Genomic DNA, 21,249 nt, shown 5'->3' with positions numbered 1-21,249 from the left:
GCCTGGATGTATGCCTGTGCACATGTATGACTGGTGCCCCTGGAAGTCAGAAGAGAGTTTCATGCCCCATGAACTAGAATTATGGATGGTTGTGAGACACCATGGGGTGCTAGGAACTGAACTCAGGTCTTCTGAAAGAGCATCAGGTGCTCTTAAGTGTTGAGCCAACTCTCCATCCATTAAGTTTTATTATTCAACAAGGCACATAAGTGTCATTCTGTTCAACTTGTCCCTATTGAATACCGGTCATCCTCCTACTGTTCTTAATGGTGTGCAAATATAATTGAGAGCTAATTTAATGCACAAAGTATTATTTTCTATCATTTGAAATCTTCTTTTTCAAGTCTAATCTGAATGATAGTAGGTTGCTGCTATTTGCTAAGAGTGCCCAAAAGAATTGAAAGCTAGCATATTTTAATGATGCAATATATTTCAGGTAGATAGTTATTCTTTTTAGATGCTTAATAATGTTAAAATGTCTCCTTTTATCACAAATAATTTCATACATTAAAAATGAAAGATCAAATTTATTTAATATTTTCTCATTTTGTCAAACATATCACTTTGTATAATAAGTACTACCTCAAGGTTGTATGAATTGTAGGGTTTAGAGTATCTGATAGTGTTTTTTTTTTCTTCTAACAAATGATTTTAGAATAAAACTATTTGGGAAGTTTTGACATTAACATTTCATGTAATAAACAACTATACTAATCTACCTTAAATATTGATCTATTTTTAATTTGTTTTTTTCATATATCATGTATATTGTTTATTATACACATTACCCACATATTCTCCTATTTTAATTCTCTCTCCTTCTCTTCCATTAAACTACTTTTATTTAGTCTCACTTTTTATTATCTCAACTATCTTCTTGGCTAATTGGAAAATAAATGGTGAAATTTTAACCACTTAGAAGTATTTAAAAGTCTTAAATACACTTAAAATGTGAATTATGGGGGATGGAGAGATATCTCAGCAGTTAAGAGCACTTGCTGCTCTTACGCAGGACCCAGGATTGGCTCCCAGTACCCACAAGCTCACATCAACCTGCAACCCTAGTTCCAGCAGATCTGAAGCCCTTTTCTGGCATCCATCAGTATGTAAGTGGTTCACATACATACACTGAAACCTACACATATACACACAAAATAAAAATAAATCTTAAAACAACAAATATGAATTAGAAATAAAATGGAAAGTATGTGCAGCCAGTTTCTAATTCCTCCCTACTAACTTGAGCTAAAACAGACCACTCTTTTTAGAATTAATGCTATTCACTTCTTAAAATTACTTATTGGTTATTGTGGTTGCAAAACCAAGAAACATCTTCAAACTTTGATTTCTTTCTTTCTTATTCTATTTTAATTTTACAATGAAACTATCACAAACTACCATTCTGTCTGACTAATTTATCAAACAGTTCAAGCAAACTTCCACACAGTAGCTATACAAGGAGTTTCCTCTATTGGAGAACATTGATGGCAGATGATCAGAGCCAATATTCTACTCATGGCCACACATTTTACTTATTTAGTATCAGTGAAGGCACATATACATCACAAAGTAAAAAATGTTTAGGATTGAGCTAAATAGTGAAAAGAAAGAACATACTGTTTGTATAATTCTCCACCCACTTATTGATGTAGTTGGCCACAGCTACATTTTGACTGAAATCCACATGATTGACTTCTGCATTAAAGTACTTTTTCATCATTTGCAAGAACTCATCATTGATATGAAATCCATTTTGCACAAAGAGGGAATTGGCAATTTTCATCACATACTGGCTCTCTTCAGCAGAGACCATGTTAGAAAAATCTTTTAGGAAAGAAAATTCTTCACCTGCAAGATGACACATGAGAAGCATGTCAGTGGAACAGGCATGGGGAAAGATCACTATAGCACAGTAAAGGACATTAGAAGAACAGTGATCAGTGAAAAGCAGCAGGCTTGGTCCTCATAGAGACATGACAAGGATCTTCACGTGCTATTTCTAGATGCTCAGATTAGCTTGGTCTAGTTTACCAAGTGATACTCTTTCTTCCTTTTTGTTTGTTTGTTTGTTTCATTTTGTTTTTAGTTTGTTAGTTTTACAGTCAGAGCTCAGGCCCAGGACCTTGCACATGCTAGGATGTTGAACTGCAGCCTTTCACTGTGACTTGCATAAATTCTAAAAAGAAGAAACAAATTTAAGTTGTTTTTCTTTCAGAATATTTGGCTTAGTTACATTCAACTGGTCTTTTTTAGGGTTATCAAGCAAAATTTAATTATCTAGAAGATATCCCTTTAAATGTTCTTCTTAACAGACTATTTAAATATCATAAGTAGAAATCTACTACTTTCTTTTTAACTTTCTAGTGAATTTGTTCGTGTGTACACTAGAAAGAAGCATTAAAATAGAAATCACACCTCATTTCAAAATTATTTTCCCTAATACATGTAATTTTTATAATAATAGTACATTTCAAAAGACTTGGATACTATTTAAACAATGAGAATATCATTAATTGTTAAGCAAAATGTGATATTTTTCAAAAAATCATGATGCCTTTTTTTTGATCATCCATTACAGTTACCTTCTCATTTATTTCTATAATAATTTACACTAAAAATTACAGAAGCACTTTTTGTTTACTTTCACATGCAGGCTTATTTAAATAATACTTTGGGGAAGCACTTTCCTTAGATTTACTCAGCTAGGACTAGAGGCAGGAATGAGCCCTTTCTCTTATTCTAACCCTTTGAACCATATTCTTGCAATAAGATCATTTCTTACCTCTAGTAAATATTAGTGCCTCTGGCAGAAAGCAATATGATTGAATTCAAAGTTAAACTCAAATATTTGTGAGAAACAAAACCCAGGAACTCACCATTTTTCAGGCCATCGTATCCCATTGAATGGCGAATTTCTTTCAGAGTAGATCCTTGAGCTCCAAGCTCCATCACTCCCATTGCAAGGGCAATGCTCAGTGGAGAAAAGAGAATGTTTTCATCTTCCCCAGTGGCTCGAAGATGGTTATACATATTCACTGACCACTCAGCTATGGTTTCATCTGGGAAAGTTGCCCCTATCAACACACTTTGCATGGCCAGCAAAGAGAACAGTGCCAAAAAATAAGCCATCCTGGAATGGTTTTACGTCTGGAAAACAATAATTTATATATTAACTATAATCTCTGATACATAAATTAAAGGAAGAAAAACAAAGAATTAGTACTTCATGGATTATAAGATGAACTTTTTTAAGAAGCTGAAATTAAAAAATAATTCAATATTAATTTATCTGTAAAAAATGCCCATTAAAGATTTAAGGATAAGTTTCCTCTCCTGCCCCATCTGTGTGTGTGTGTGTGTGTGTGTGTGTGTGTGTGTGTGTGTGTGTGTGTATATGTGTGTATGTGCGTGTGCGTGTACGTGTGTACATGGATGTGCATGCATGCTTGGAATGGAAGGCATACATGCTAAACACACACTCTATAACTGAGCTAAACCCCTGTGATAGTTTGCTTTCTGTTGCTGTGATAAAGCACTGACCAAAGTCAATCTGAAGAGGAAAGGGTCTATTTGTCTTTCAAGTATTTTTTTTTTATATACCCTGCCTTTTCACCTGCCTAGTGAAAGTATTGCCCACAGTGGACTGGACCCTCCTGTATCAATGAGAAATCAAGAACCTGGCAAACAGACATGCTCACAGGTAAATGTGATAGATACAATTTTCAATTGAAGTCCCTTCTTGCCACATATGTCCAGTTGACAATCAAGATTAACTATCACAAGTCACAGTCCTCAAACTTCTACTTCTAAACAGAATCAATTAATAGTCAATTGAACAGAAAAGGTTGCTAATTGTGAGGATTGTATAAGGAGCAGGATAGATATGGTCATAACATTCATGACATTAAGTGGATATATGGTGTCCTGATTAGTTTTATGTTAACTTGACTCATGCTAGAGTCATCGGAAAGAAATTCATTAAGAATTAAGAACTGAAAATATGCCTCCATAAGGTCTAGCTCTAGGACATTTTCTTAATTAGTTATTGATGGGGCAGTGCCCAGCCCATGGTGGATGGTGCTATCCCTGGACTGATGGTTCTAGGTTCTAGAATAAAAAGCCTCAACAAGCCATGATGGACATCAGCTCCTGCCTCCAGGTTCCTGCCCTATTTGAGTTCTTGACCTGATATCCTTCAATGATGAGCAGTGATATGAAAATGTAAACCAAATAAACCTTCTCCTCCTCAAGCTGCTTTTAGTCATGGTGTTTCATCACAGCATTAGTAATCCTAACTAAGACAGAAATTGGTACCAGGATATTTGGGTGCTGCTATGTAGACCTAATCATGTTGTTTTGGGGAGGACAGTGTAAGGATTTTGGAACTTTGGTCAAGAAAAGCCATTAAGTGTTCAGAGCTATTCTGTGGGAGCTTGGAAGAAATCAGATACTTTAAGCAGTGCTTAATGAATGGACCAAGCTAGCAGGAGTAAGAAATACAGTGCCGAGGGTGATTTGAACTATGAGGACCCAGCTCAAGAAGTTTTAGAGGGGAAGAATTTTTGTAAGTGGCTTAGAAACCATTCTTGTGATATTTTGACCAAGAATGTGGCTATTTTTTGCCCTTGTCCTAAAAATCTGCCTGAGGGTAAATTTAAGAGGTTTTGACTCATGGCAGTGGTAGTGGAGATTTCAAGATAGCCTGTCATGGACTCTGACATGTGATTATTAGTAATCACTCTTATGGGAATCTATAATAAACAGGAGCAAGGTAGAAAAAGGGATATTCAAAATGTACAGTTAGAAGTGAAAAAAAAAGCATCAGGAAGTGTAATGGAGTTAAAGCCAGTGCTCAAGGAGATAACAAGTTTAAAGAAAAGCCTGATGCTAAATGGAATAAAGGAAGTGGTAACTCAGGGCAAAAACCCACCCAGCTAAGCTTCTAACTTGTGAAAAGGAATTAGAGAAAATCTTAAGTAGCAAAAAGAAACCATCAACAACAAAAAGCAGATGCAAATGTAATTGAAAGAGGGGGCCAAGTTCAAGTTCCGTCCCCATTAAGCAACAGAGCTTGACAGCTTTGGCAATGTGCTTCTTCTAGCTCCATAGTCACAAATACAAGAAAGGAATTGAGGAATCTTTCTCTGTGGCTAAGAAAAACCATTGAGACCTGGTGTATGTCAGGGGTATCCCTGCATGGAGGCCCAGAGGGGCCATTGAGTGAAGGTCAAGCCTGGATTTTGTTGGCGACATCAAGATGCTGGAGATTCTAGAGCCATGGGACACCAGCCGAGAAGAGCTGCAGGCCTGATTTAGATCCAGTCCAAGAGAAAGAAGTGTGTTGTGATCAACAAAGCTGGAAGATGGAATTTTGGAGAACACTTAGACATCATATATGGAGATGCACAAGTTGGAGTTTGCCCTCCTGGTTTTTTTTTTGGTCTTGTTTTGGTCCAGTATTTTCTCACTATGTTCCCTTTCCACAGGGTTATACTTAAGAGATTTTCTTGAGTCTCAAAAGAGACTTTGAACTTGTAACTGGTGTTAAGACTATGACAGACTATGGGAGTCTTGAAGCTGAACTGAATACATTTTTGCATTATAATGTAGCTACAAACCCGGAGGTGGGGTATTGGGGAAAATTATAAAGGCCACTCCACGTAGTTAAAAGGAGGATTTATTTAGTGGATGACTTACAAATGAAGGAATGGATAGGTTGCGGGGGTCTGGGGAAGGTGTATCGCAATCCAGCGGTGTTCTCTGGAGCTCTGCACAGTCAATCTCCACCGTCCAGGGTCCAGGCACAGAGAGCTCACCCAGAGAGAGCGCGCGCCCATCCAGCTCTCAGGTTTCCAGCACCTCCCCTCGCCCCACCTCGTAGGCGTGACAGTTGCCAGAGTCTCAATGGGGGTTGGAACTTCCAGATCCAAGCTGGAATGGCTACCCATTACAGTGGGGCAGAAGTTGGATGTGGTGGCTTGAATGAGAATGGTCCACATAGGTTCCTGTATCTGACTGCTTAGTAAGCGGGAAGGGGAACTGTTTGAAAGGATTATAAGAATTAGAAGATGTGGCATTGCTGGTTTTGGTATGGTCTTGTTGGAGGCAATGTGTCATTGAGGGTGGACATTGAGGTGTCAAAAGTGCTGGGTGCCCAGTCTCTCTCTCTCTCTCTCTCTCTCTCTCTCTCTCTCTCTCTCTCTCTCTCTCTCTCTCTCTCTCTCTTTCTCTCTCTCTCTCTCTCTCTCTCTCTCTCTCTCTCTCTCTCTCTCTCTATCTCTCTCTCTCTCTCTCTTCCAAATTCCCACAGAAGAGCTCACCGAGCTTTGACTCTCAATGGCTTTTCTTTCTCACGGTTCCAAAATTCATCCACAATCCAGGTCTGTCACAGCAGTACATCACTATCCTGGTAGCAATTTCTGACTTAGTTAGGGTTACTATTATTCTGATGAAACACCCATGGCTAAAGTAACTTGAAGAGTTCTGCTTTCATATCACTGTTCACTATTGAAATAAATCAGAATAGGAACTCAAAAAGGGCAGGAACCCAGAGGCAGGAGCTGATGCAGAAGCCATGGAGGTGTGCTGCTAACAGGTTACTGATCATGGCTTGCTCAGCCTTCTTTCTTGTAGAATACAGGATCACTAGCCAAGGAATAGCATGACCAACAATGGGCTGTGCCCTCCCCATCAATAACTAAGAAAATGTCCTACAGCTTGATCTTATGCTTTTCTCAATTGAGGTTACCTCCTTTCAGATAACTCTAGCTTGTGTCAAGTTGATGTAAGACTGGCCAGGGATATAAATATGGAGAGTAGGAAAACAACTCAGGCAGTGCCTGTCCCATAAGTGTGAGGACTTGCTTTTCAGTTCTTTAATCCAACTAAGAAAGCCTTCTGTCTGCTTCCTTTTGGCCATTGCTTGTGAGTACATCTATATTTAATGCTGCTACCACTGCTATCATCACTGACATTGGAGCCTTGTTACTCTGGGTTTTACAGTGTGAACAGTGGCTTTTCACATAGGCATTTTAATTTACAAATGAGTATCTCATGATAAAATAACAGCTTGCTTAAATTTTTTGCTGCCCTATAAGAAGTGCTTACACTTTATAAATGAAAACAATGTAATCTGAGATGCTATAAACTTTCCCATTGTCATAGGAGTTCTGAACTCAGAACTGGGGCTCAAGTCATCCTTACATGGCCTGGTCTATTAAGGTAACGTTCCTCCAGGCTTTGAATAAACAGAAAGATATAAGCCTTGGAGAACAGAACTTGGTGTATAATGAATGACCCCAGCAAGTCAGATGCCTTTTCTCAGCTTTAGTGTCCACATCAGCAAATGAAAATTCAAGTCCGATGCTGCAAAATTATTAAAGAAATAAGTGAAAAATTTTCTGTATGAAATACAGAAATACTCATTTTAACATACAAGTTACAATAATGGGGCACTGCCATGGGGGAAAAATGTTTCTATATTCACATCCATCAAAGAAGAGGCTGTAGAGTGAAAATGGAGATGTATCATTCCTCCTGGCCCAGTTAATGTACCATCTCTGTACATTCATGCAGCCAAGAGTGTAGAGGTTTATAAAGATATATTTAAGCATAGGCTTTTGTCCTTAGGGACCTCACACATCATGCTGTGAGAATACACTATAATACATAATCTTACCTTTTAGAGAAAACCAATCCTCTAAAGGTCAGGACAAAGTCAATTGACCCGTCAGAAAAAGGTATCACATTGATGAGAGCAAATGGCATTCCTTGTGTAGGATAATCAGGGACCTTGGATGAAGATGCCCTAGTCTACAACAGATTGTTCAGGTAAAGAATCTGTATTTGGCCACTTTGCATTTTACAAGTCTCCCTGTCTTCAGGAAACCATCGTCAAAACCATTAATATATCTTCTAGTAACTAGAGGACTCTGGTAATAAGAATTCAGTATGTTTGTGGAAAAGGTTTCTGGCAAGGCTGTGAGCAGTCAGCTATGGACAGCAAATTACACTAGGAAATTAGGGGCCTGTGGTTCGGGATGGTGGCAGCAGGTCAGACCATGAAACATTTTTCAAAAATATAGAAAGACCTGCATTTTAAAAGCTTAGCTACCCAGTTGCACAAAGAGAGGCCAAATTTCCTTCGCTATCCTAGTTATGTATTTCTGGTGCCACCTATCTTACTCTTGGGTATTTAACTTTTGGCTGGGGCAGGATCTCATTTCCCTAATGTACCTTGTAAGTGTATGTGGTCCCCATATGTCTTACCGGGTCTTGCTCTCTTCTCTTGGACACATTTCTCATACTAGTCTACAAAATGCCAGGGCCTCACTAGTAATCCAAATGACTAGCATATTCTCAAAGATGTTCAAGCCTACTTTCCGACGTGCATTGCTAAATGCGCCTGTGGCTTTTAAAAGTCTTCACCTAGCTTGAGCACTTGGGGGGCCATCTGGCTCAAATGGGGCTCCTCACCTTATCAAGGACTTTTTTTTTTTACAATATCAATATTTGGTTCTAGTTTAACTCTTTCCCCTCTTAGTCAGTGGGTTTTCCCACATTTCCATATCCTATTCTATGCACTTCTTGCTATGTTTACTCAAAGGCTGCAACTGCAGTTGTCGTCTTGTGATCTGTGCTCAGAAGTAAACCAATGATTCCGTTAGTCTCTGACTACTAACTACCCTCTTCAACCTAACATGCTGGTAGCTTCCAGATGGCTGCCTTGACAGGACCTCAGAAGCCCACTCATGTCTGTAGAATGTGCCCCCAAAGCTTTAGTCTTGTATATATCCTTTGCACGCTGGCCTTGCATAAATTTCTACACACAACTCTTTCATGCACCCTGCCACTCTTGCCAGACTCCGCTTGGAAACACAAATCCCAGAAGTCCCTCTCTTTTTGGTGGCTTGTGCAGCACCTTCTGGAACTCCCTTACCACAGTTCCCCATGCTCTGATTCTAACTACAACTCAGCCTCTGCCCTGCACCTACACCCTTCAGGAACACCCTCTTGGTTTTTCAGTTAGAGTTTCAACAATGTCCCTTTCTGTTTCCACCTATCAAAGGTAAATCCATATATATATAGCATCTCCTTTGAGGGTTTTGAAGGCACTAACGCAGGGTATTCTTTGTGTACACTAAGCTAATGTGAATAAGCAGTGAATGCATTCCACAAAGGAAGTGACAAATCAATGCTTATTGAATTAGTATGGTATAAGACTTGGAGTCATACAGTGCCGCATCAGTCCCACAGCCAGTTTCTGCAGTTTCTGAACGCTATAGTGCAGTTTCATCTGAGCCCGAGGATAGAAACTCATTTTCATTTGTTATTATTTATGATAAAGCATTTCCTCACTGAATGTAAGGCCACTTTTCCGGCCTGACAAAGTGGTACTGTCACTAACACAGGTATATAACATGACAGCTGGCCACTGGAAGCAGTAAGAACAAGCACATCTCCTTGAGCAATCACAAAGGGGCCACCCGAATGCTACTGTGATAACATTAGTCTGCAAAATGTCAGGGCCACTAGTATTAATAAGCAACATTCTCAAGCCGCTGGCTCTCACATGGAACCTTAACTTCGGAGATTTATTATTTACAACAGACTGAATTGCACGCTCTAGTGCAAAAACTACAAAGGGCTACAGTACAGGAATAGCAGCAGATGTGTGCTGCAGTGGTAGAAAAGGTAGAAGAATCCAGCTTTGAAGAAACTATTGTTTCCCACTTCTCTCCCTTCTTACCAGTGGTAGGGAGGTTGTGTGCATGTGACTATGTGCACACTATATTACAAAGCACAGCGTAAAGCACATGAGGGAGCAATATTCTTATAACTGCTTTCTGAGAACCATATAATTAAATGCCAGCACTATTAAATAGATAGTTTTAAAAATTCTTCTCAAGAGGACAGAGAGACAGCTAAAGTGTTAAGAGCACTGCAGAAGAACTAAGCTCCATTTTCAGCACCGCTATAGGGACCTCACAAATGCCCACAACTCTGAATCCAGGGAGTCTGACACCCTGATATGGCCTCGGATGTCACCTGTATGCACACGGTACACATACAAAGAGGCACACACATGCACACATGAATAAGAATGTATTTAAGAACAAAAACAAAACGTGTCAGGCTTATGAGATGGTTCAGCAGGCAAAGGAGTTTGCTGCCCAGCCTGATAACCTGAGTGCCAACCTCAAGACTCACATGGTAGAAGAATAGATCAGACTCCCTAAAGCTGTCCTCTGACCTCACAAGCATGCTGTGGTATATGCACTCCTCTCTCTCTCTCTCTCTCTCTCTCTCTCTCTCTCTCTCTCTCTCTCTCTCTCTCTCACACACACACACACACACACACACAAATAAATAAATAAATAAACGACAAAACGATTTAAAAACAAAAACAAAATCTTTTCTGGTATCTAACGTAATTAGTGAGACTATTCAAAAATACATCTTATTTATATTTTAATAACACAATTATTTCACACTTAAAAAATTCATTATTGTGAGTTGAGAAAAATGGCTAAATGTCCTTTCTCCACAGGGAGACCTTTCTGCATTTCACAATCTGAAAGTATCCACACAATTGGATCCTGTTTATGAAGAAGAGACAAGAAAGGATGCCTGGAACATAATTTGCTGTACATGATGTAAATTTCCATGGAGGAAAAAAAAAACCAACTACCATTCTCATGAAATATCAACCAAATGTTTTAAAAGAGACCAAGAAAGAAGACACATGCACACAGATACAACTTTCCATTTGGGGACAGTCAAAATAAACAAAACAAACAACAACAACAACAACAACAAAAACTGTCCATTAGATGCCAAGCAGAGTAGTTAAAGGCAGAAAAATGATCAGACATCTCAGGATGAATCATAGTTAACAAAGCTAGGCAAGGGAAATAATTCTTCTGTTCTAGGATAAGGATTATTGTTGGAGTGCTAAACTATCAAGGCTTTCCAATATCTTTTGAAATTGTCTTATAATCCGATGTATCAGACTAAGTTGAAATGTATGTGAAAGGCAGGGATATGGGGTGAACTATACAAATAATAACTCTGCATTTTTGAAATATTATAATGACTACATTTTTTAATCACAAAAGTGCTAAAAAGGTATCAATTGAAACAAGCATTTTGGAACTTACCATTGCTCACACAGGGGTAAAGGCATTTGCCAACCAGCCTGGAGACATGGGTTTGCTAGGGACAACCCATGTGGTAGAAGGAGAGAGTCAACTGCTGCAAGTTGTTCTCTGATTTCCATGACTTACACACACACACACAAGCATATGTACACACATACACACACACACACACAAGCATATGTACACACACACACACACACACACACAAACTAGATGTAAAAAAATTAAATGCATTATAGAAACATTACATCCTGTGCCAGAGAAGTGATAACAAAAAATAGTCCTGAGGAATGTTAGAAAGTTTACAGTTAACTTTCTGCCATGGAATGAATACATCTTCACTTTTTTTTTCTCCTAAAGATGTGTACATTACTTACTTTATAAATTGTCTTTCACCGGGCAGTGGTGGCACATGCCTTTAATCCCAGCATTCAGGAGGCAGAGGCAGGTAGATCTCTGTGAGTTCAAGGCCAGCCTGGGCTACAGACTGAGTAGACACAAAGCTACATAGAGAAACCCTGTCTCAAAAAAAAAAACCAAAATAAATAAATAGGTGATAGATAGATAGATAGATAGATAGATAGATAGATAGATTTTCTTTCTATCCACAGAACAGTTATAATATTGATATGTTTTTTGAAATCAGTAAACAAAGGAAGTTTTTTTGGAAATGCAAAGAGGTTTAACTCTGTAATCACATATGATATTGTTGGGACTCAAAAAAACAATAGCCCCAAGCCTGGTTCCCTGTATGCTGATTATCTTAAAAGACTTTAGAGATTAGCAGTTGCTAGAAGCAACTTTTGTCTTATCTGCCTTAAAAGACCATGGCATACCTTCCACCTCTCTCTGCTGCTTCCTAATTGTTGTCAGAAAGATGTAAGTATGGGATCATGTTTGGATGGACTTTGACACTAGGTACTGTTTATCTCACAGGTTCCTTCAGATTCTAGAGGGAAAGCTGATTTCTGGTCATTGATTACTGCTCCAAATTGCCTGTACTTTCCACCCTCCTTCCTGTTGAGAAGAGGGTATTTAAGCTTTCACCATCTGGGCCTCCCCTGAGGTCTCATTTTTTGTGGCTTCCAAGCTATGCACATCAAATATAGTTGTGGTTTCTTTTTTTTTTCCTTCTTTAAATTCTCTACTGTTTGTTTCAGAAAGCTGAATTGTTGAATCTACAGAGAAAAAGCCTGAACTTTCCTACAATGCAACAATTTGGTCCTTTCCTCTTTTTTTTTTTATCTAAACCCAGCCACTCAGCACATCTTTCCCTGTGTTCTTAACTTGCAGTTTTCAGCATTATAAATGCTTGTGTTCCCCTCTCCCCTGTGGGATTAAATCAAGCAAAAAGGGAAAGCTTTTTCAGGTTTATCTCAAAAAAGTTGAACTTGGGAAAATGCCAGGTAAATCAAAGGGGCAGAACTGAGGACAGAGTAAGCTGTAAAGATTCAATTTATCAGTATAAACGATGAAAGAAAAGGGCCGAGATGCTGACAACGTGTCCTGAATGGAGAACAATATATTATCTAAAACATATACTTATATTTTCAGTTTACATTATTCTATGAGTTTGGGAACCTTTATTCTGAACAGACTTGTAGCCTTTTAATTTTTACAAGGCTGACAGTAATGCAAATAATTTTGTCCATAAAAATGCAGATCACATATACGTGATGGAAGGCAGCTGATGATTGCCCTGTGGACAAGACCAGCTCTGCATCTATTAAGTAATGGGATTCCAATTGACTTTCTGTTGGTGCCGAGGAATTCAGACAATATATTATTAATTACTGTATTAGTTATATGCTAACACATAATTAATTAATATATTAGTCAATACACATATTACATTATTAATAATACTAAGGAATTAATATGTCTTATAGCCACATATTAATTCTGCTTCATGAATTCTCCACTGAATTGGTCATCCTATACTAGCTCTCTCATAGTGATGTAAACAAGACTTGTAATATATTTTCAATTTATATTTGCATTAATTACAATTATAACCTTTAAAAATAATTATCTTTTAACTGATTAAAAAAACCCTAAAGCTAGGAATTTTTCTGTCAAGAATATTTTCTTCACAGCACAACCCAAGAACCTGAGTGGGGAAGAAGTGGAATAGAGATATTTTAAATTTTTCTTAATATCCTTCAGTTACTAATTGAATGAGTCCTGTACCTATGATGCCTCACAATGATTTGGTAGCACGCTGCACCTGGGGATTGTTGACCACAAAACAACTAGTAATAGCTTAACTTCTGGGATATTTTGCTTGCATCCAGGAGAGATGTTGGTCCTGGGGCCCCATTAGGGATGAACAAGTCTAGGCTTATGAACATTGAAAGCTCGAGAGGGGGTATACATGATGACAGAGCTCAGCAGGCTTTCTGACACCCTCTGGCATATGCACAGGTCTTTTTCTGAATTGCACAGTATCAACACAAAGCTAACTGGAAGGAAGGTGCACTGTGACTTAAAAGACTCCCTTTCTTTGGTGGTGCCTAGGGCTCCCAAGAGGAAGTAGTTTCCCAAGAGCCTTCCTGCCCTGTGGAGATAGGGTCTCTAAACCTCCCAGACTATTCAGTGGCCTCAATACTTTTGGGTAAAATGTTTTTATATCAAGCAGCTATTGAAAGAATAAATATCTAATTAATCCCTTTCTCTCTTTAAAAGAATTTGCAAAAATTAAAAGCTAGCATAATTTGTTTTTTTTTTAAATCTGGAGTAATGCTATCAAAATACATGTGATGCTTGTTAAAAATGGTAAGGAAGACTTTATTCAAGAGACAAAACTGCAATGGGTGTTCTGAAATAGTGGAGAGAGATTGGCATGATTAAAAAAAAGAATGAGTGGATATTTACTAAACTCTCTCTCTCTCTCTCTCTCTCTCTCTCTCTCTCTCTCTCTCTCTCGTGTGTGTGTGTGTGTGTGTGTGTGTGTGTGTGTGTGTGTGTGTACATATGCATGCACAAAAGGGAGACAGATGAGTCGAAAATTACTAAGAGAAACTCCAGGAAAAAGAGGCAATTTGCCTAAACTGACTTAACAGGATTCTTATGAAAGACAAACCAGGATGATAAAATATTGAAGACAGTGAATGAGAAATTTGGTCAGATATGAAGTGTAGTGGATAATTGCAAAGCTGACCCAGCGGGATTCCTACTGAAATTGGAGTTTTAATCAGACCCAGGAGAGAGTCTAATGCCTACATGAGAAAATAGTACAGAGAAATTTGACTGAAGTTTGGTCAAGCAGTGAGTTTTTTGTTAATATACTTTTATTAAATTTTTGAGAATTTCGTAGATGTGTGTAATGTATTTTGGTTATAATCATCCCTACTTCCCATGACTCTTCCGAGATCCACCTCCACTCTCTGTCCTCTTCCTAACTTCACATCATTTAAAAAGATGACCCACTAAGTTTAATTTGTGCCACCCATATGCAGGTGTGGGGCTACCCACTGCACCATGGTTGACCAACCAGGGGCCACACTTTATAAGAAAACTAACTTCCCCTCCCCCAGAGGCTATCACATTTCAATAGCTCCTCAGCCAGGGAGTCGGGGTCCATGAGCTTCTCCCAAGTCCATGCTGGAATATTGACTGGCTTGATCTTGTGTAGGCCACTACAGCTGCAGTGAATGCATAAGTTCAACACTCTTGTCATGTCCAGAACAAACATTTTCACTGCTCCTTCCAGACCTCTGGCTCTTACAGTCTTTCTGACCACTTTCCCTTGATGTCCTCTGACCCTTGGAGGATGTATAGCTGCCCCATTTATGACTGAACAGTCCACAGACATTTATTCTAGCTGTCAGATTTTTATTCAATACTGTTGGTAGTACTTTGTCCAAGGACAGATTTATTATCCACATGTGCTTGTTCAATTATATAGTTATTAGAACTTGTATTAGTAGGCATTGTGCAAACTGGTTAGTGTAGCCAAAAATTGTGTTTTAATTTTGTTTAATTTTAAGCAACTTAAATAGCTCATGTGTTTAGTGGCTGGCTGATGAAACCAGCAGTATGAAAAGATCAACTCTTCATAACATTGGTTCTTAATAAAATAGCCTACAACTGAAGCATTTCAAGAAGCAGAAAAAAAAAAGTATATAGAGGCCTACACCACGTGCTTCTGTACCTAAGATGCTTTGACTTAAAAACAAACTCCATTTCTTCAGAGATCGCAAATGACAGAAAGGCTCCATTTGAAATTCCAAAGTGTTTTAGTTTCAGCTGGTAAGTACTGGGGGAGGGGGAGCAAATCAATGCCTACACAATACCAGGTAAGATGGAAAGTCCGCAACCATCCAGGAAATGTGTATTAGACTTTCTACATAATGGTAATAAATTATTCCATTTAGCACAACTTAGGAGAAATCACACTTGTCAATGAGTGATTTCTTGTGTGTGTGTGTGTGTGTGTGTGTGTGTGTGTGTGTGTGTGTGTGTGTAGAGAGAGAGAGAGAGAGAGAGAAAAAAAATAAGAGACATGAAACCATCCAAAGAGAGATGGATCAAACCTCATTCTCAATAAAAGTCACATTTTATCCATGTCCACGTCAGAGCTAGACCAGTCATTAAATGGTCTCAAAGTTCCCATTAATGTTTTAAGAAATCTGTACAGTTTCTTCCTCATACATTGGTCATGGATTGTTTCACAACTGTGGATATTCATACTAGAAATACCTTGTCAGACATATCATTTTGTACTTAGGAAGGAGTCATTTATACTGAACAATGTCCTGAGAATGAAAGGTATTTCATAAGCTAAAGAAACATTCATCTGAGGATACAATAGCTCAGATTTCATTCATTGAAACAATTAACTCAATAAATACTTGCCTGATTCAAGTCTGGTCTTGTTCAAAGTCATGTGATACTTTCCTTCATGTAATAGGTCTACATTGCTCAATGTAATATTCATCTTTTCAAATTAAGCTTTTATCAAATTAGATTTTCTGTTTTTCCTTTATAAAAATATTGTTTATGCCATAAAGTTATGCAAAGTTGGATCTCTGTCTCTGTCTCTCTCTCTCTGAAAAAAAATCTAATACCCAGAAATAAGGTTACTTATAATTATTTTACTGAAGAAGGAATTGTAGCCTGCCTCATTTTTCATCCGTATACAGGCTACGGTGACCCATGAGTATGTTCTGATGATCTGGGAAAATGAAGGGGAAATCACTGAGAACTCATTGACTACAAAAAGAGAAAATGGAATCCCAGCATTCAGGAACCAGAGGCAGATAAACCTTTGAGTTTGAGGCCAGCCTGGTCTACAGAGAGAATTCCAAGACAGCAAGGGCTATTAAACAGAAAAAGCCTGACTCAATAACAACAAAACATGATTCCTAATAATGTTCTGCTATACTCAGAGATCTGGGCCTAGCTCATTTGTCATCATAGAGGCTTCCTTTGGATGCTAAGGGCAGATGCAGAGACCCACAGACAGACATTAGGTGTAGCTAGAGAAACCCTGCAAGAGAGGAGGAAGGACTGCAGGAGCCACAGGAACATGGCTCATAGAATCAACTAAGCAGGGCTCATAGGGCCTCTGAGAGACTGAAGCACACTCATTGGAGCCTGCACAGGTCGGACTAGGTCCTCTCTCTCTAGATATAAATATAGATATAGATATAGATATAGATGATATAGATATGCTGTGGTTGTTTAGCATGGGACTTTTGTGGACCTCCTAACGGTGGGAGTGGGGGTGTCTCTGACTCTTTGGCCTGCTTTTGGGACCCCTTTCTTCCTACTGCATTGCCCTACCCAGTCCTGGTGAGGGTTTTGTCTAGTTTTATTGCATCTTCTTATGTTGTGTTTAATTGATATCCCTGGGAGACCTGCTCTTAAGGGAAAGTAGGAGAAGCAGATCTGAGGGAGGGGAGATGGGAAGTGTAAGGAGAGGAGGGATGGGAGGCTGCAGTCAGGATGTATTGTACGAAAGAAGAATTAATGTAAAAAAGAAAAAGAAAAAAGGAAGTCTTGCAGAAACCTTCATAACCATTTAAGGTCAGTTTTAGACTAGTCTTGATGACATAACTTCTTGCAGAGATGCCAATACATCGTTGTAATGTAATGGTATCTAGTAGAGGAGCTGTGGATAGGACAACTGGTACACAGAAAAGAATCCAGGTGAAACTGTACCACCTTATATTTAGAGAGTGTTTCCTTTCTTTTCTGGGATTTTCTGTCCCTCCCTCGCTGTGCTCTTAGCCTCAGCTACTGTGTTCTGTCTGCTCCTTTAGTTCTACCCTGGGCCATTTGTAAGAGATCCCACATGATAGTTTGAGGACACCATACACCTTCCTGAGGCGAAACCCCTAGATGTATTTCACTCTAGTCTCTACTGAGGCCACACAAAGCTATTTTCTTGTCTGGCTAACAAGCATAGCTTTCTCAAGATTGGATTCAGCAAGGCAGTTTTGGCTAATGAGATTCCGACAATAAGTAAACAAGGAGGAACTTTTAAATTAACTTTAAATTTATGAGGCTGCAATCTTCCTATGTCAAAAATATCAAGTATCAAGAACATCCTACGCTTCAACCTGCTACACACTGAACATTACTGCATGTCAACATGAAGATAAGCTGGCTAATATGCTATTTTGCTACCTTATAGACCATAGAGTTGTTATGTTTGAAAAATGCATTCAAACTCGGGAATCAGGACTAAATTCTTCATTATCAATTCCTCTAAGAAGTCTCTTCTCTGTCAGGTGCATAGGAAGTATGGGAGACAGAAAGAATCACGACTGATGCAGGAAACAACCTTGGTTAAGTGATTCTTGGGCTTTGGTTTTGAGTTTTTAAGACAATTTATTTTTAATTCTTCTTTTCTAAAAGATTATCTCTTTCATTTTTATGAAAGAATAAAATATAATTATACTATTTCCCCCTACTCTCTCCTCCTTCCAAACCCTCCCTTACACCCCCTTGCTCTCTTTCAAACTCATAGCCTCTTTTTTCATTCATTGCTGTTCTGTACACATATGTATATGCATATACACATATATTCTGAAAGCACTCATGGCTCAAAGTGGTTTTTACCCTTGGGAAACTTGTATGCATTACTTTTCAATGTTCCTGTTCAGGACTAGAGACTATGGCAAGAGTGAATTAAGAACTTAAGGATAATTTTATTATAAATTTATAATTTATTATGAAACTCCCTGACATTTGCTAGGGTTATATGAATGGCACCTGAACACATCTGCCTGGTGACTGTTTATGAATCTGACACAGTGGGGTTTCTAACAGAAATGTTAATTTCTTCATCCTGCTCATTGCCATGAGTGACTGAAACGGCAAGCTCTTATTTGCCATACTGAGTGTTGGCAACCAAGTAAAACATGAGCCGACAGAAGAAGGTTCTGTAGAAGGATTCTGGTTTCATTTCACTCTCATATTCAGAGCAGCCTTTATAATACAGTAACGGCTTTAAGGGAGTATGTGGAAATATGTGTCAGGGAAGTCAGCCAATGTGAAAGTATGCTAGAAGGGGGTGGGTGGGAAAGCTGAGATTTATTGTATTTCTCTACCAGGTACTTAATATAGTATTTTCTTATTTTAAGCTATCATGAGAGAAATGGATTTAATTATTTCCTTCTGAATTGAATCCAAGTTTAACAGTCCACACTGACAGGAAATTGTCCTTTATTAAGCTACTCTCATAACAGCTTAAAGCTTTTCCCATAATCGACAGAAGAACAGGGGGAGGGGAGCAGTTTATGCTGTGAATATCCAGTGTCTGCCTTCTCCTGTATACTTAGGACACATCACTTTCTCTCAATTTAGCCTCTGGGAGATTTCCATAAGAGCCATGGCAAACTGCAGGTGTGTGTGTGTGTGTGTGTGTGAGAGAGAGAGAGAGAGAGAGAGAGAGAGAGAGAGAGAGAGAGAGAGAGAGAGAGAGAGAGAGAGATTTTCAGGTTTAAATTTGTGTGTGTCCATGCACACACATACATGTGTGCATACATGTGTATGGAGGCCAGAGGACAACATTTTGTTTTTATGATTCTCCATCTTATTTTTTGAAACTAATTCTCTCCCACAACCTGGAGATTACACATTAGGTCAGACTGGCTAGCCATTAAGCTCCAAGGATCCCCTGTCTCTGCTTCCCTAGTGCTAGGATTACTACTGTGCAGCACTACTCCTGGGATTGTCCATGGGTGCGGCAGCTTGAACTCAAGGGTCTTCATGGTTGTGCAGCAGGCACTCTACCCTTCTTCAGAGCCTAAGTTCTTTCTTAAAAAATTCTGGGCATGTTATCTAGAATCAAAAGCTACTTGTATTGCAGGAAATTCAGAAAATGTTTTAATGGTCATTAATGTGCCAGAACATATCATACAGATGAAATTTATATATAAGTAAATCAGAACAAAAAAAACAATTATTCTGCTGGTTTACCCTTAAAACACACACATACATGTGCGCGCACACACACACACACATACACACACACACACAGAGAGAGAGAGAGAGAGAGAGAGAGAGAGAGAGAGAGAGAGAGAGAGAGAGAGAGAGAATTGACCCCCACAGAGAATGGCTGTCTGATGGGTATCATGTTGCCATGAGCATCATACATTTTATACTGTAACAGATCTATATTCCATGCAATTGTATAAGACCAGTAAGAAAATGATGATAGTTAAAGCTCAACTGGATACAAGTGTAAGGCAGGCAACCCTAACAGAGGGTGCATTCTGCTGCATGCTATCACCTTCAGCATTGCTCTTAGAGTCTATTTGGGTGGCTGGGACCCAGACTACTCACAGAGAAAAATTCCAGAAATGTGAAATTTTCAAATTGCAGAGAAAATATTCAATAAAATAAATTCCCTGGCCTTCTTTCCTGCCTCCCAGGAGCCAGCTTATTCAATAAATTCTGCTGGAATAATAATATAATGAACAGCTATCAATAAAACATTTAGAAATTCACCATATATGTTGAAATCAAGCATGGTGGTGCCTCCAGAAGTATTGCTTTTTCTGGGGATTGCTCTGGTTATCTTTGGTCCTTTGTGCTTCCATGTAAATAATAAGATCATATACACTGATGACCATTTTCATAATATTGCTTCTTCTGATCCATAAACATGGGTATTCTTTCCACCATCTAGTGTCTTTTTACATCTTTTTCTACATTACTAATTCTCATAAAAAGCCTATATATACAAAGATGGAAGTAAATTATTGTGTAGATTAAGAATTTAAAACCTAGTAACTTTAGGGGAGCTACGTATTTGTTGGAAGTTTTCATATCCTTTGCTGTTTCACTGTGTCCCCATTGTATGGAATTTAAGGTCAACATACACTTCTGTTCATTTAATGCAGGAATTACATGGATACAAGATTAACTCTGCTAAATCCTTCCCACCCCAACACATGCATAACCATGTGTGGTATGTCATCTTACTTCCTGATGAAGCATCTCTCTTGTTTAGAGGAATACTCACTATTTTTAACATATTGATCTTACCTGTGTTGAATAATATGTGATGGTTATTAAACATAAAATATATTAATTCAGATATTAGCCTCTATTTATTTAGGTAAGGTTAGTTTTTCACAATTATATTTTTAACTAAACAAGAACTGGGAAAATTATCCACAGAGTAACAAAACTGGAACTTTTTTTGCGAAGCCATATTAAGACAGAGTCTAATGTAACCCAGGCTAGTCTCAAACTAAGTATGCAGCCAAGGATAGCCTTGGAACCCTGGTTTCCTATCCTCTTTTCAAACTTCTGGGGCTTGTGTCAGCATCCCCAGTTTTATATGTTCTGGGGACTCAGACTTAGGGCATCTTGCATGTCTACCAAGGGAACCACATCACAACCACATCACAAACTAGACATAATTGTAGTGATTTTCTTTCCCATATTCCTTTGCTCCCATCAATCAATTTCCCTCAGTACAGCCAATTAACATCCTCTTATATATGCTAATACAGTGGGTGCATTATCATTCTTATAGTAAGTAAGAATAATAATGAAATAAATGTTCAATTATTTTCATCTAGTAATATACATTGGAGGCTATTTTCTATTAACAAAGAATGTCTTCCTT

General features: G+C 38.4%; 1 protein-coding gene across 2 annotated transcripts in view; it reads right to left on the bottom strand.

Moving 5' to 3' along the window:
* Nucleotides 1–21,249, bottom strand: part of Serpini1 (serpin family I member 1) — an 81,277-nt gene that overhangs the window by 25,552 nt on the left and 34,476 nt on the right. For both annotated transcript variants that reach the window (XM_028867189.2, XM_028867188.2), the window contains exons 2-3: nucleotides 2,877–3,147; nucleotides 1,618–1,848 (exon numbers count right to left, since the gene is read on the bottom strand). In XM_028867189.2, coding sequence (XP_028723022.1) covers nucleotides 1,618–1,848; nucleotides 2,877–3,129 — 484 coding nt within the window. In that variant the 5' untranslated portion in view covers nucleotides 3,130–3,147. The remainder of the gene's footprint in view (nucleotides 1–1,617; nucleotides 1,849–2,876; nucleotides 3,148–21,249) is intronic.

This window comes from Peromyscus leucopus, chromosome 6 (assembly GCF_004664715.2).
Source record: "Peromyscus leucopus breed LL Stock chromosome 6, UCI_PerLeu_2.1, whole genome shotgun sequence".
Lineage (NCBI taxonomy): Eukaryota > Metazoa > Chordata > Mammalia > Rodentia > Cricetidae > Peromyscus > Peromyscus leucopus.
The sequence above is the reverse complement of the archived record's forward strand: the minus strand, read 5'-3'. Positions and strand labels throughout refer to the sequence as shown.